This window comes from Salvelinus sp. IW2-2015, linkage group LG17 (assembly GCF_002910315.2).
Source record: "Salvelinus sp. IW2-2015 linkage group LG17, ASM291031v2, whole genome shotgun sequence".
Classification (NCBI taxonomy): Eukaryota; Metazoa; Chordata; class Actinopteri; order Salmoniformes; family Salmonidae; genus Salvelinus; species Salvelinus sp. IW2-2015.
This window is the reverse complement of record NC_036857.1, coordinates 39,217,022-39,233,146: the sequence shown is the minus strand read 5'-3', so window position 1 is coordinate 39,233,146 and position 16,125 is coordinate 39,217,022. Positions and strand designations below refer to the sequence as shown.

General features: G+C 40.5%; 1 protein-coding gene across 1 annotated transcript in view; it reads right to left on the bottom strand.

The window, feature by feature from the left end:
• Positions 1-11,211: 11,211 nt before the first annotated feature.
• Positions 11,212-16,125, bottom strand: part of LOC111976345 (pro-neuregulin-3, membrane-bound isoform-like) — a 198,669-nt gene continuing 193,755 nt past the window's right edge. The window contains exon 9 of the mRNA XM_070447752.1: positions 11,212-13,469. Within this exon, the coding sequence (XP_070303853.1) occupies positions 12,716-13,469 (754 nt within the window). The 3' untranslated portion in view covers positions 11,212-12,715. The remainder of the gene's footprint in view (positions 13,470-16,125) is intronic.

Sequence of the window (16,125 nt, the reverse complement as noted above, 5' to 3'; positions counted from 1 at the left end):
TTGTAGTGTTTCACTTGTGTTTGTATTAAACATGTTTAACACTAGCCGCGCTGCATTTTGGTCCTCTCCTTCACCCCTGGAAGAAAACCTTTACATTAGCATCTGGTTTACATTTACATTTGGTGTAGTTGTCAACTAAAGTGAATTCAATGTGAAATCATAAAAACATGGCACCATGTCATTGAATTTAGGTAAAAAGTTGGGTGAAAAAAACTTGCCTTAAGTTGATTATTCTTTTTAAATCCAATCAGTTTCCCACAACATCATTTTGGTTGAAATTATGTGGAAACAACGTTGATTCAGCCTCCGTCAAACAGGCATTGGATGTACAGTGGTTCCTCCTTTAAAAGTTGCGAGCTTACTTAGAGGTACACAGTCACGGCTTCATTGCTCCAGGCCACCGCAAGGGGGAGTTAGAGCACTCATTATGCATTTGGGTCCCAAGGTTTTCATATGACCAATCATATCGAGTGGTTCCAATGGGGTACAAATTTGACGTGAGCCACCCATCGCTGGTGACTTTCTTCAGCAAAGATGGCTGACAAAACATTATGGTGGAAGCAAATGTAAGTAATTATAACGTCATAACGAGTCAAGCAAAAAAATGTATATTGAAAGGAATATGTTAGTTAACGTAGAGACAAACAATTGTGCATATTTTTTTATCATAAAGGTAATTTACGAAAATCGCTATTTAGCAAGTTTTTTTCCAGTTATATCCAATACCAGGTGTATCAAACTCCATTCTTGATGCTGTGTCTGCATGTATGTATTACAATTATACATTTCAACAGTGTTTACCACTCCTGCTCCCGGGACATCAATGATTACACATTGTAACTATGCAATAGACTAGAAACATGATCTAAGTAAAGGCTGATTTGTAATTCACATATACAGAAAAAAAGACAGTACACTACACTTCCTATGCATGTCTAACTCGCTTCATCTGCATTAATCTGAGGTTCTCCCAGCCATGTGGATGATTGAAAACAGGGCAGCAAAGTTTGTTTGTCACCAGAGCGGTTTAGAGCATATTACTATTTGCCTGTGAATAACCAGACTTTCATACAAACTTACTATGCTGAATTATTGACACACAACCGAAGGTGCTACCATATCCTGCCAGCACACCCACAAGCGAGCCACTCCGGCGGAGAATGACGCGTAGAAGAGGGCGAGGAACGAGATGGGAGTAACAATCCAGGCTATTTGCTCTATTTGCTCTAATGACCGGCATAATAATGTAATGAAACAAGCAGGGAGCAGGTATCGAACACTCATCATTCTAGCCTGAAGTCCAGCACGCTATCGACTGTGCCCAAATGTATTAATTAGGGTTGGGGCCGATTGTGGCTAAAAACACTATTAATTGGAATATTTAACAAGTGGAAAGGGGAAAAATTATTATTATTCGTTTTTCACTTAGCAGGCTGTGAATTCTGCTAACAACGTTTCTTGGATGGGCTATTAGCTGAACTATAGACTATTCAACCTTTACTTAAGAATTGTTTAATAGCCGAGCTAGGTGTGAACCCCCCCCCCCCGCCAACTTGATCTAGGTGTGAAACCCTCCCCAACTTGCATCTATGTTAATGTTCTTGAAAAAATAAAAAATAAAAATAATAAATAAAACTGGTGGCAATCAATAGGTGAAAATATGCTGAAATCATGGCCAACTTGCACACCAACAGATGGAGAAAACCTACACCAGTCGAGCAATTCATTTCAACAATCTTCATTTTAATTTGACTTTATAAACAACAAGAGGGCTTAATTGGAATCTATTTCTTCGGAGCCGAGACCTATATAACTTAACTGGCTGAGGTAGGCTATGAGGCTTAACAGCCTAATAGAAGTAAGAATTTTTTATTAGGCCTACCTACAATTGCAACTGTTCAAAAATGTAGCATTCTACATAAAACAATAGTTTAAAGAAAAAAAGTCTGCACGTTCTAACTAAAAACTAACAATGAAAAGCGCACATTTGTAAATCCCAAACTCTGAAAGTAATTGGAAAGGTAGATACAAATGATTTGTGACATTGTATTTCCAGTAAAGAATGTAAACAAGATGCTGTGTTTTTATTTACAGAAGTGATAGACAACTGGAGGCATTTTGAAAACAGGTTTTCAAACACTTGTTTTTCACAAGTGTACTTTAGTACTGTAGCAAGTGTAGCCCATCAAGCAAATGCTTCCTATTAGCAGGACAATAGACTTTTTATAGCCCGGCTACTATTGTGAAAATTCGTCAACTTCCATCCAATGTACTCTGAAGTGTTACATTTCTAACTCAAAACAGCAGTACAGTATTACTTCATCAACATCTTTATGCTTTCGTTAATAAAATAAAATAACGAGAAAAATACATTGAAATGCGGATGTTTATTTAAACTATATTTTAGTCGCACTTCCACCCAGCTCCACGACCACAGGTAAAACCTTGCTGAGATGATCAATGTATTTGTTGCATTCTCTAGCCAAAACATCTTGATGGCCTTGACCAGTTCATCTTTGCCTGTCGGCTTGGCAGAGTTACGGATGAATGTTATCAGTTAATGCCAAACAAGTTTGATCGGGTTTAAATTAAGAGACCTACATGTAGAGATGTTTATTTATTTTTTGATATCCTGCAGGCCTACCGTAGGTGTTGTAGGTCTATTATTTAACCTTTATTTTACAACATAAAGGTCTGCTTACTCTGTTGGCATCTTGACCCAGTTTATGCCCTCATTTGCAATGCAAACCCGGGCGGCAGTGTGTTTTGGGTCATTGTCTGCATTTGGAGAAGAAAAAAATTAATTTAGCCTAACAGCCAACATTAGGTACAATAATAGAAATATACATGTAAATAAGTCTCTAAACTTGACAAAATATTGCTATAATCCTACCTTGAAAGAAACAATGTGGTCCCAGAAACACCTCTGACATAGGGTTCAGCATATCTGTTGATGATTTCTTCCTCAAAGAAATCTTGAGCCATGACACCTGAAAAAGGAGGCAAGAGTGAATTATTGTGGAACACAACAGTCCCTGAGGTGTAAGCTACAATATTTTATGTACCTTTTGCTTTATAAATGATAAGTGCACAGGGCGAGACCCAGATGCAGACAAGGGAGGCAGATGGTTCGAGTCTCTGATACTTATTAGTATCCAAGGGGCAGGCAAGAGAATGGTCGTGGACAGGCAAAAGATCATAACAAAGTCAGAGTCCAGGAGGTACAGAGCGGCAGGCAGGCTCGAGGTCAGGGCAGGCAGTATGGTTGGGAAGGCGGGTTCAGAGTCAAGGCAGGCAAGGGTCAAAACCGGGAGGATTAGCAAAAACCAGGGAAGTAGGGGGGGAGCAGGAGCACGGCGTAACATACTGGTTGACTTGACAAAACAAGACGAACTGGCACAGACAGACAGGAAACACAGGTATAAATACCCAGGGGATAATGGGGAAGATGGGTGACACCTAGAGGGGGTGGAGACAAGCACAGGTGAAACAGATCAGGGTGTGACAGTAAATAGCCAAACTTACCATCAAAAATCTAACATGGGCCTTGTCCCTGGTGAGAAATTGCCCCCCACACAAGGAGTTTTAGTGGATGCTTGGGACTCGGCTTGCTTGATCTTCTTCCTTCTTCTCTGTCGCCATTTTGAGCAAATTGCTCAAGGGCCACGGTTGATTCGTCTGTGAAGATGACGTCATTGAATGTCTCGCCAGCTTTGATCCATGCCTGGGCCTGCAGGACGCGAGGGTCTTTGTTTGTCAGCCGAATCATTGGGTCGAAACTACAGAACATTGTGGCTATTTGCAGGGCTATATTTTGGCTTTTGTAGAATATTATTTTGGCCTTTATTCAGATTACAATCGCTCACTGTTGTTTTATTGAAAATAAAATAATCTCGTTATTTATAGCCTTCCCGCTGTGGACGTCTATTTCAGCACCGTTTTGCGCTGCCCTGAGACAAACATTGAGAAACTAAAAATCATATTCCATGATAGTCTTAAAATATAAGTGTTGACTGACTATAAGCAAATTATGACTGCTAAATAATCAAGTTAGGTTTCTCCAGAAATAAATCATTCTAAATAACAAACTGGCTTTATTTACAAATTAGTGAGAATGTCTCACCCCATGTTAAAGAAATAACTTTTCTCAGGTTAAATGAAAAAGACATTTCCAAAGTATCGTAACTTTTTAAACAAAGCAATTATTATTATGAATTAATTTAGAATTATATAAAAGCCCCTTAGATATCATCACATATCCTAATGGAAAATGCCCTTAGATATTAATTTAGAATCCTCCAATCCTCAAAATGTAATGAATGGCGGAGAGTCACTTAATTGAAAAAAATATTTTTAAATATACTGTAGGCATACCATAGGTGAAATGAGTCTCACTAGTGTTGAGTAATGTGCTGTTAACCTCACTAGGGTAGGGGGCAGTATTGAGAATGTTGGATGAAAAGCATGCCCAGAGTAAACGGCCTGCTACAAAGCCATAAAAGCTAGAATATGCATATTATTAGTAGATTTGGATAGAAAACACTCTGAAGTTTCTAAAACTGTTTGAATGATGTCTGTGAGTATAACAGAACTCATATGGCAGGCAAAAACCTGAGAAAAAATACAACCAGGAAGTGGGAAATCTCAGGTTTGTAGTTTTTCAACTCATTGCCTTTCTAATTTACAGTGTCTATGGGGTCATATTGCACTTCCTAAGGCTTCCATTAGATGTCAACAGTCTTTAGAACCTTGTTTGAGGCTTCTACTGTGAAGGAGGAGGGAATGAGAGCTGTTTCAACCAGATGTCTGGCAGAGTGCCATGAGCTGGTCACGCTCACGGCTGTGAGAGCGACCTGCGTTCCATTGCATTTCTAAAGATAAAAAGGAATTCTCCGGTTGAAACATTATTGAAGATTTATGTTAAAAACATCCTAAAGATTGATTCTATACATCGTTTGACATGTTTCTACGAACTGTTATATAACTTTTTGGACTTTTCGTCTGAACTTTCGCCTGGACTTGCAGGCGAGTTTGGGTTGTGAACTGAACGCGCTAACAAAAAGGAGGTATTTGGACATAAATTATGGACTTTATCAAACAAAACAAACATTTATTGTGGAACTGGGATTCCTGGGAGTGCATTCTGATGAAGATCATCAAAGTAAGTGAATATGTTATGTTATTTCTGACTTCTGTTGACGCCGCAACATGGTGGGTATATGTTTGGCTTGTTTTGGTCTTGCGCCGTACTCAGATTATTGCATGGTTTGCTTTTTCCGTAAAGCTTTTTTGAAATCTGACAAAGCGGTTGCATTAAGGAGAAGTATTTCTATAATTCTGTGCATAATACTTGTATCTTTTATCAAAGTTTATTATGAGTATTTCTGTAAATTGATGTGGCTCTGTGCAAATTCACGGGATGTTTTGGAGGCAAAGCCAATTGTAAACTGAGGTTTTTGGATATAAATATGAACTTGATCGAACAAAACATACATGTATTGTGTAACATGTTGTCCCAGGAGTGTCATCTGATGAAGAATATCAAAGGTTAGTGATTCATTTTATCTCTATTTCTGCTTTTTGTGACTCCTCTCTTTGGTTGGAAAATGGCTGTGACTAGGTGCTGACCTAACATAATGATATGTTGTGCTTTAGCCGAAAAGCCTTTTTGAAATCGGACACTGTGGTTTGATTAACGAGACGTTTATCTTAAAAATGGTGTCTAAAACTTGTATGTTTGAGAAATGTTAATTATGAGATTTCTGTTGTTTGAATTTGGCGCCCTGCAATCTCATTGGCTGTCCGCTAGCGGAACCCCGTTCCCAGACAGGTTAAAAAAGTGCTTTCTGGACCGTTTTTTGAAATTCTTTAGATTTTTTTGGTCAATTATACATGTATAAGAACTGTATGAACATACTTTTGTCATATTTTATTGTCATATTTTATTGTCATATTTTTTAAAACTTGTCCATAAGGCATATGTTTTGTCCATTTGCAATATGATATCATAGGAAGTCAAAAGTCACTTTTTTAAACTTTTTTTTTGCCAAATGCCATAAGAAATGTCCAAATGCAATATGAAAGTATTGAAAGTGCAAAATCAGGATGTTATATCCATTTGCCCTGTATGATCATTAGAAGTCAGTTTCCAAACCCAAAAGTCAGTGAACCTTGTTCAAATGGCATATATACTGCCCAAATGATATATTGCACTATGTTAAGCCAAGAATCAACCTAGGTGGTCCATTTGTCGGGACTCTGTTTTTTAACAATCTTTAAAAAAWWTWWAAAAAAAAAAATGACCAGGCCCTCTATTGGATGGGCATGTGTGGGGGGTGCTCCCTACCCAACCGTAGACCCCTTGCTCCCCCCAAAAGGCATTAAAAACCATTTTTTAAATGTGCTCCTGGTAACACATTCCAATCACCAGGTGCACGGCTGTCCATTTGCAATATGTTTCAATGGGCATTTACCATCACAAATTTGACATGCTCAAAAATACTGCAGAAATACAAAATTGACTGGCCCGATGAACTTGGGATGGCCGGGCAGTGATAGTGGTTCCTCTCCATCGCTCGTTGTGTTGATTTCATCATGTCCATTTGGTGATGTTTTTTCACTGTTGAATCATATTGAGTACAGACATCCATTTTTTAAAACCTCCATAAATCACTCAAGCCGGCCCCCATTGACTTGGCGCCGTAGTATAGTGCTCCCATAGCGGGCATGGAAGTCTGGATACCCCCTAAAAGCATTTAAAACCGTATTGAAAATCGTGCCTGGTAACCCAAAACATGAAACATAGCCTAAAATACTGCAGAAATGCAAAATTTACTGGCCTGATGAACTCGGGATGGCCGGACAGTGATAGTGGTTCCTCTCCATCGCTCGTTGTGTTGATTTCATCATGTCCATTTGGTGATGTTTTTTCACTGTTGAATCATATTGCAAATGTACTGTGCGTTTGCAATATGTTTCAATGGGCATTTATATCACGAATTTGACATGATCAAAACTCCTGCAGAAATGCAAAATTGACTTGCCCGATGAACTCGGGATGGCCAGGCAGTGCTAGTGGTTCCTCTCCATCGCTCGATGGTGACAGGAGAGAAGTGGGATTCTGTCGTTTTTTAACAGTTTTAGAAAAATTTACAAAATGACTAGGGGCGCCCCCTATTGGATGGGCACGGTTGGGGGGTGCTCCCTACCCAACCGTGGACCCCTTGCACACCCCTAAAGGCATTTAAAACCATTATAAAAATGTTATCCTGGTAACCCGTTCCAATCACCAGGCGCACAGCTGTCCATTTGCAATATGTTTCAATGGGCATTTACCATCATGAATTTGACATGCTCAAAAAAACTGCAGGAATGCTCCCGTCGGACCCTGGCCTTTGTGCGACAAGGCTTTTGATGGCCTATCATGGTTCCTGACGTCTCCGCGTTCATCGCCGCATGCACGATCTGTGCGCAGAACAAGCTGGTCTCCTTCAACCTCTGCCTGTCCCTCACCGTCCCTGGTCTCACATATCCCTGGACTTTGTCACGGGTCTCCCCCGGTCTGATGGCAACACCGACATCCTGACAGTAATGGACTGGTTTTCCAGAGCCGCCCACTTCATTCATCTTCCCAATCTAGCCTTTGCCAAAGAGACGGCCCAGCTCATGGTGCAGCACGTCTTCCAGATCCACGGACTCCCAGTGGACATGGTCTCCCACCAGGGTCCTCAGTTCTCGTCTCGGTTCTGGAAGGCGTTCTGCACACTCATTGGGTTGTCGGCCAGCCTGTTTTCCGGGTTCCACCCCCAGTCCAACGGCCAGTCGAAGCGAGCCAACCAAGACCTGGAGACGACTCTTCGCTACTTGGTCTCCGCCAACCCCACCACCTGTAGCCAGCAACTAGCGTGGGTCGAATACGCCCACAACACCCTTCCTTGCTCTGCCATGGGTCTCTCGCCCTTTGACTGTTTTCTGAGTTATCAGCCCCCACTCTTCCCTCAGCAAGAGGAAGAGGTCAGCATACCTTCGGCCCAGATGTTTGTCCGCCGCTGTCATCGTACCTGAACGAGAGCCCGGTCATCCCTTCGCAAGACCACCTCCAGGTATCGTCAACAAGTGGATCGCCACCGGACTCCAGCTCCCCGGTATTGTCTCGGGAAGATGGTATGGCTGTCCAACCAGGATCTGCCACTCCGGACGGAGTCACGCAAACTTTCCCCCCGGTTTATCAGCACTTTGCCCATCTCCAAGGTCATTAGCCCCTCTGCTTTTCGTCTTCTGTTGTCCTGTACCCTCTTTGAACACATCCCACTTTTCATATGTCTAGAATCAAACCCATGTCTCACAGCCCTTTGTCTCCTGTTTCCCGGTTTTGACCATTCTGCCTGCCCTGACCTTGAGCCTGCCTGCCGTTCTGTACCTTGTCACACCACACTGGATTATTGACCTCTGCCTGCCCTGACCCTGAGACTGCCTGCCGTTCTGTACCTTTTGGACTCTGATCAAGATTACCGACCTCTACCTGCCCTTGACCTGTCGTTTTGCCTACCCCCTGTTCTAGTAATAAACTTTTGTTACTTTGACACTGTGTGCATTTGGGTCTTCCCTGAAACGTGAGCTTGAAGAATTAAAAAAATAATAATGTATAAATATTGTGCAATCCAGGTTTGCAACCCTGTCAGAGACTTACCCTGGAACACTCACAGCTGTAATCGCTGCCAAAGGTGATTCTAACATGTATTGACTAAGGGGGTTTAATACATGTAATGAAGATATATTAGTGTTTTATTTTTCATAAATATTTTACAAATGTTACCGACCACCTCGATTCGGTTTTATGTTGCAAAATTTGAAATTGTGTTTTTTACACGGGATAAAAGTAGAGACCCAGAGCTACAAAATGGTATATAATACACTGCAGTTGAGGAACAATGGGAAAGTAAGTCGTGTTTTTCTTCACATTACCGCCTCTGTTAAACACACACTATATCAAATAAAATATACATTTATTTGTCACATGCAAAGGATACAGAAGGTGTAATTGGTAAAGTGAAATTGATACGTGCATATTTGCATAGTAGCAATATCAAAAATAGAAAGTGTCCAGATCTAGGAAGTGGATGGGTCACTATTGTCTAGACATGTTCATGAAATACAACAGATGGCTGTAATCACCCCCAAACACACCTAGCTAATTTGGTGGGTCATGTAATCATCTGACGAAGTGTAGTCTTTTGTTTAGATATGTACCTAGCTAACTAGCTAAACAATGAATCATAATCCCAACCCATGCAATACAAACTGATTTTCATAGCTAGCCACCATGCATGCAATGCTGTATTAAGAATCTGCAAGTAACTAAAGCTAACCAACTAGGTTCAATGTTAGCTAGCTAGTATTAGGCTATGGATTTCTGCAATACTAATAATATTACTACCCAGATCATACACGTAACGTTAGCTAGCAAGCCACCAAGCTATTTATAATGTATCTTACCCCTATACACGAATGAACGCCTTATGTCAGACTGGAACCCTTTAACTGACTAAGATGTCCTGTGTCGTTTCCGTTTTGTACGTGGCTACAGCTTGTTTGGTGTTATATCTTTCAAAAAAGTTGTGGTAGCAAAGATTATAGGATTATAACACGTACTGAGCAGCTCATGTTATAGACAGAAACAGGCTACATGGCAGACCAATCCAATCTCATCTCCCGGCATGTCCAGCCCATCCATTATTTCAGCCAATCATGGTTCCTGTCTTTTTCTGTGTCTAAACCAACTAATTTAACAATTGTATTCGTGTTTACAAAGATCATACACATTTGTTATTAAGGCACAGGAAAGTTCACATGTTCCAAAAGGTATATTTTTTCACTTCTGTGAAGTAGTAGATTTTTCCCACTTTGACAAAGTATTTTTTGTAGATCATTGACAAAACATGACAATTAAATCCATTTTAGTCCCACTTTGTAACACAACAAACTGGAAAAGGTCAAGGGGTGTGAATACTTTCAGAAGGCACTGTATTCTAATATTGCAATCAGAACATTATTATTTACATATTCCAACATCAGGATATGCATAGGCTCTTGAGGAACTCATACACTTGTGTAAGCCTAATTAAAACTACAATAGTGTCAATGTTCAACCGTAACATGTGATGACAAGACAACAGAGCAGATGAACCAGAATTACATTTACTCTCACGGGTGGACAAAAATACATATCTGAAAGCCTGCCCCTACTAAGCTACACCTCCAATCTTCTGATTTGACCTGCTGGGTTATATATCAATAACCCAGCATTAATAACCCAGCAGTTTAAAAAAAACAAAAAAACAATTAAGTACCCAATGCCTGCAACCCAGCAGTTGGGTCAAACAAACAAAACATAATTTCTTTAGAGTGTAGGTTCACAAGTAGGCTACACTACCTCTGCAACCCTCCCAACCCCTTTCCCACTTATTAGTAACCTATACATTTTGCACAGTCATTTTGCTGCTTATAGAACTGATTAAAAAAACATTTGACGAGAAAAAAAGGATGTTACTAATTTGGAGGAAAATTACAAAATCTGTGTTGCTCATCTTTGTTGTTAACAGGACCAGAGACAAAACCAGGTGCCGGCGCTTTAATATTTTCTGTGATTAATTCCTCTTGAGAAACATTCTCACCTGAAAATCGGCTAGTTAAAAACGTTTCTGCTGATATCACTGCAGTTTTTCTAAATGCAAAATAATGAGCCTGCGCTTTAACGAGGCTGTTTTGGGGAAGAGATAAGTAAATTATTCAATCCGTCTGACGCTCCTTATCAAATGGAGTACCTCGCTTTTCCGGGGAGGAACGCCGCTGTCATGGTTGTGCTCGATAGGGTTGCTGTTGCCATGGAGACAGGAACAGTGACTCGGACCATTCGTCTTTTCTATTTCCTGAACTCTGGTAGGAGATGTCTGGGCTGCTCTGGGTGTAACTTGATAATCTTTAGGTGGAAGAAGATGTAGAACTGAGAAACCTCATTCAGCATAGTGAATAATGCCATAGTCAGCACCTGTTGACATAATGTGTCATATAGGATAAACTTATTTTGCTACACAATTTACTAGGCTATACCCTCACTGACTTGAAAGACACAGACATCAAATGTGAAGCTGAAAGATGTTTTAGAAATTCAATCACTCACACACTCTTTAACACTGTAGTCGTTGTCTTTATTTAGTCACGTTGTCATGTCAAATATACAGTATATATACGTCTATATACAATTAGATTTCTTTACAATAGAGAAACAACATAGCGATAACACACTATTTTGGTTTCTAAGTAGAAGCGTTGTTTAAATAGTGCCATACAGATAATGTATATATTATTTTATACACTTTTAAATCAAGCTCCCACTCCAGTCTTTATGTCCGTCTGCATTGTTTCACATTATTCACATAGACTGTGTGTGTATTCTTAATAATTCAAGGTCTTAAATGTATCAATAAATTCCTCTCTGCAGTCCAGGCTGCTGTGGCTCTTTTACAGAAACTAGGGGCCATCTGTGATTGGTCAAATTTGTTAGGCAGGTGGTCCCACTCCCCTCGTGTCGTCGATGCAGGTGGGCGGAATCTTTCCCTGCAGGTGTCATGTTACTGATGATTTGTCACCAGATATTGTTTGTTATGTTTTTACCATTGTGGCCAGATGGAGGACTAGAGCTCAGACTAGTGGCCACGTCAGGGACAACAGTTGTTGACAACTGTAGCATTGTAGCTATGCCTAACCCTTTTTCCTAACCTTAACCTCATTCTCCTAACATGCTACGTTAATTCACCAAACCTGCTGTGTTAATTCTAACCTACCACGTTAATTCACCTAACCTGCAACCAGAGATGGGAAGTATTTCTGTTACATGTATTTGAAATGTGTATTTTAATTACTTCTGAGTATTTTGTGTAATTTGTATTACACTGGGCTGAACTGCACTCCAATGTATGTTTTAACAAGATACTGTTGAGAGCTGTAATTTGTATTTTCAAATGACAAAATACTTTTTTCTATACCGTTTTTTTTATAGCGGTTCACAATTTTGTGGCCCCCTTTCACCCTGCATTGGTATCAGAATTCTGATGGCAATATGGTGTGTTAAGAGCATCTGATAAATTAACGAAATGTAAATGTATATGTACAAATGAACAATTGAAAAGCATGCTGAGTATTACTCTAATGAGCTTCGCCCCGAAACAAGGCCAATAGTAATACCTAGTGTGCTTTGCAGTTTATTTTGGTATGTTTATTTTCACATGTACATTTATATTTTGGTTATTTAGCAGATACTCTTATCCTGAGTGACTTACAGTCAGTGCATTCAACTAATGTAGATAAACAACAGCATATCACAGTCATAGCAAGTAAAATGTTTCTGTAACCGTTACTGAGAATGTTGTTGCTGTTCGGGCCGGCAACTTGCAAATGTATTTATGTATTTTGAAATACAAAATACATTTATTTTTAATTAAATACATTTCAAAATATAAGTATTTTGTAGTTTATTTTCATACGTTGTTCTTTATGGTAATTTGAAATTGTATTTTGTCATCTTTGCACATCCCTGCCCCAACATTAATTATCCTAACCTGCTATGTAAACAAATCATCTGTGGCGACAAATCATCAATATCACCACACCTGTCGGCAAGATATAGTCCAATCAGCTGGCAGAAGTTTTGGCATAATCAATTCCAGCACCTCTGCTCACCACTGCTGTCAGAAAGCAGTTTGACCCTCCATCCATTAGGGGTGGGGTGGGGGTATTGTTCACCGAGCCCCTGGGCCTCACTTTGGCCTCCTGCCTGAGGACCCCTGCTCCCGGGACAGCTGTATAGCAGTCTGGGTGTATACCGCATGCTCTTTCCCTCGGACTCCAGCACGGTCACAGCAATAATAGTGTTTGTGCTGTTCAACCTGGCAACACCTGATCTGGATGCTGCTGTCCCGGAGGGACAAAAACCAGAGTGTTGGAACGAGCCCCCTGGCCCTACTGGAGTTTCAGAGGAGCCATGGTGCATGTGGCTAGGGCTTGTCCCTAACCCCAGTGCAGTCTTAGCGCCGCAGGGACGCACATGACTGGGTCTGGCCTCAGATTCTATTACAGTCTCAGAGGAAGAGGTGGTTGAGTGACGGGGGGTGTGGTTGCTGCCACTGGCAGGTCCTTGGACTTTGTGACTTGGCCCAGCGAGACCCCCTCCCTGCGAGACTCCTTGCCTGGTCTCATCCATGTGACCCCCCTCGCGGTCGTGTCCCTGGAGAGAGGGGATGATGGGGACCGATTGTGTGCGGAGAGAGGGTGGAGCAGGTTTTAGTCCTCTGTCCAGACAGGTGTAGGGCACCTCCCTCCAATCTTTCTTCCACGCGGAACGAGACAGGGTTTGCATATTCTGGAACCCGCCGCGCTGGCGGTTGTCACCATCATCCCTCCCAGTGTCAAACCTGAAGAGATGCAGAGAATAAAAAAGAGAAAAAATTGAGCAGAGATGACCCAGACCATTATTGCATGATTTCATATTTTCACACGACAAAGCGGAGAGGGAAAGAGAGAAAATAGGAATAGATTCAGTTCAAGCCCCAAAAATAATCTGTCTACACCAGTGAAAAATGTTTATTCTCTGAGGTACTGGCAATGCATAAACTTTGTAATTATTTATAATTCACCCTTACAGAAATGAATATGTTGCTGAAAACTTCCCTCAAGTTTGGAAAATTTGCTGCAAACTAAATAGTGTGCCACAAAATGTTGCCAGAAGTTTGCAAACATTTGCCACTAGTGGTGAATCTGCGACAAACTTTTGGAAACAATAGTATTTATTGTCACTTGTGGCAAAAGTTTACCAGAAGCAGTTTCTGGTGAACACATGAGTTTCAAGACCAGTAACAGTTGATGACCAATCAAGGGGATTAGAAACATCTGTTGGAAACTAAGCTATCTACCTACGAAAGTTGTCCAGTGAGAGTCTAACTTATTAATTAACTTTAACATTTTATTATCTAAATGATGCCTACTTAGCAATGTCATGTTTTATGGGATAGAGTGAAACACTGACAGTTTCATTCTGTCAGTGCCACTGACTGACTGGGTAGCGCTTAGCTATCATATTTTTGCACAATTCATGTGATAGCTGGCTAGCTAACTAATGATTTGCCTCAACAATTATATTTTTAGGTGAATACGCTCCTGTCTTAATACCAATATGCATGACAGTATGCTAGTGTCACGGTTCAGTAACATGATAGCTAGCACAACAGCTAAGGTAGCTAGCAAAAATATGAGTTGATTTGACATCAGAGTAAAACTTCACTTTTAAAGATGGATACCCTTCCCCTACCCTTGGTGTTGTTATAGGCTGTTTTGGGAGGAGGATGCGTCAATACCCTGGAAATATATTCGTGGTGCAATCATTCATAACACTTTAAGTGATAAAGGGGCGGCAGGTGGTCTAGTGGTTAGAGCGTTGGGCCAGTAACCGGAAGTTGCTAGTTCGAATTCCAGAGCTGACAAGGTAAAAATCTGCCGTTCTGCCCCTGAACAAGGCTGTTAACCCACTGTTCCTAGGATGTCATTGTAAATAAGAATTTGTTCTTAACTGACTTGCCTAGTTAAATAAAAAATAAATTAGTGTATTGTCTTTACCCTCCTGTTGTGTTCCTGTCAAATTGGACTGATTTACAAGTTTTCTCTATGAAACATGTAGTTAATTTAATCTGATTGTCATAAGGTTCCATGACTTTGTCCACACAGGGCATCTGAATGCACAAAATACATTTTGATGATTTTCATAACATTTTGGGTGTTATATTTAACTTTTGTACACCTGTGGTGTTCCCAGTCAAAAATGACCGGTCATTATAAATGAATGGGTGAGACTACAATTAGTGTATAAAATTGAGTTCAGGCACATGCCCATTCATCAGATGGACACACTTCCTCTCCCAGTCCCCCACATGCATGTGTGTTTGAGCACACACACACACACACACACACACACCTCACTCTCCTTCTTGGCTTCCATGGCAACCCCCACGGGAACCTTTCCCGAATAGAATCTTTCCCCCATGGGAACCACACCTGTTGGCATTCTCACAAACAATCGCAGCAATGTTTCAATAATATATAGAACTTTTCTCGCAGCTCTGGTATATAAAGCTTTTTTGAGGCCTTGCTCACAGTTCATTCTGTGGCAGCACAATGACCAAACGATATACTGTATGTGAGGCTCTTGATCATATCTTTGATCATGACACTGATGATGAGGAGAGAGGCCAGGAAACTGACAGTGATGATGCATTAGAGGAGGAAATGTCAGACGTTGAAGACAACACAGAATATGATCCAGACCAAGAGACAACCGATGTGGAACAATCCAGTGATGAGGAAGAGGGCCCTGCTGAGGTTGTTGTTACAGTCCGGTCAAAGAATGGGAATTTGTCCTGATCTTCATCCCCACCGAGAAGATGACCCCAGGGCCAACGACAAAATATCACAATATGTTTCATCTGAGTATTTGTTATAGTCAAAATAATCCATACATGATGCTTTTTTTACTCAAAAACGAGTTGCATGAGCTCAGGTCAATGAGGCCTACAGGCCATAAATAGCAAATAGAAGTTCAAAACCTGTAATGTTCACAAGAACTTAAGTTGATAAAAAGATCTAACACAACATTAGGTGATAATATATGTATTTATAATCAGCTATAATGGGGCGGTCATTTTGGACCGGGAACACAGAAACGAACACAACAGGAAGGTAAGTAAATGCATGTATAATTTTCATACAGTACCAGTCAAAAGTTTGGACACACCTACTCATTCCAGGGTTGTTCTTTATTTTTTACTATTACCTACATTGTAGAATAATAGTGGAAACATAAAAACTATGAAATAACACATATGGAATCATGTAGTAACCAAAAAAGTGTTAAACAAATCAAAATATATTTTATATTTGAAATTCTTCAAAGTAGCCACCCTTTGCCTTGATGACAGCTTTGCACATTCTTGGCATTCTCAACCAGCTTCATGAGGTAGTTATCTGGAATGCATTTCAATTAACCGGTGTGCCTTGTTAATTTGTGGAATTTCTTTCATT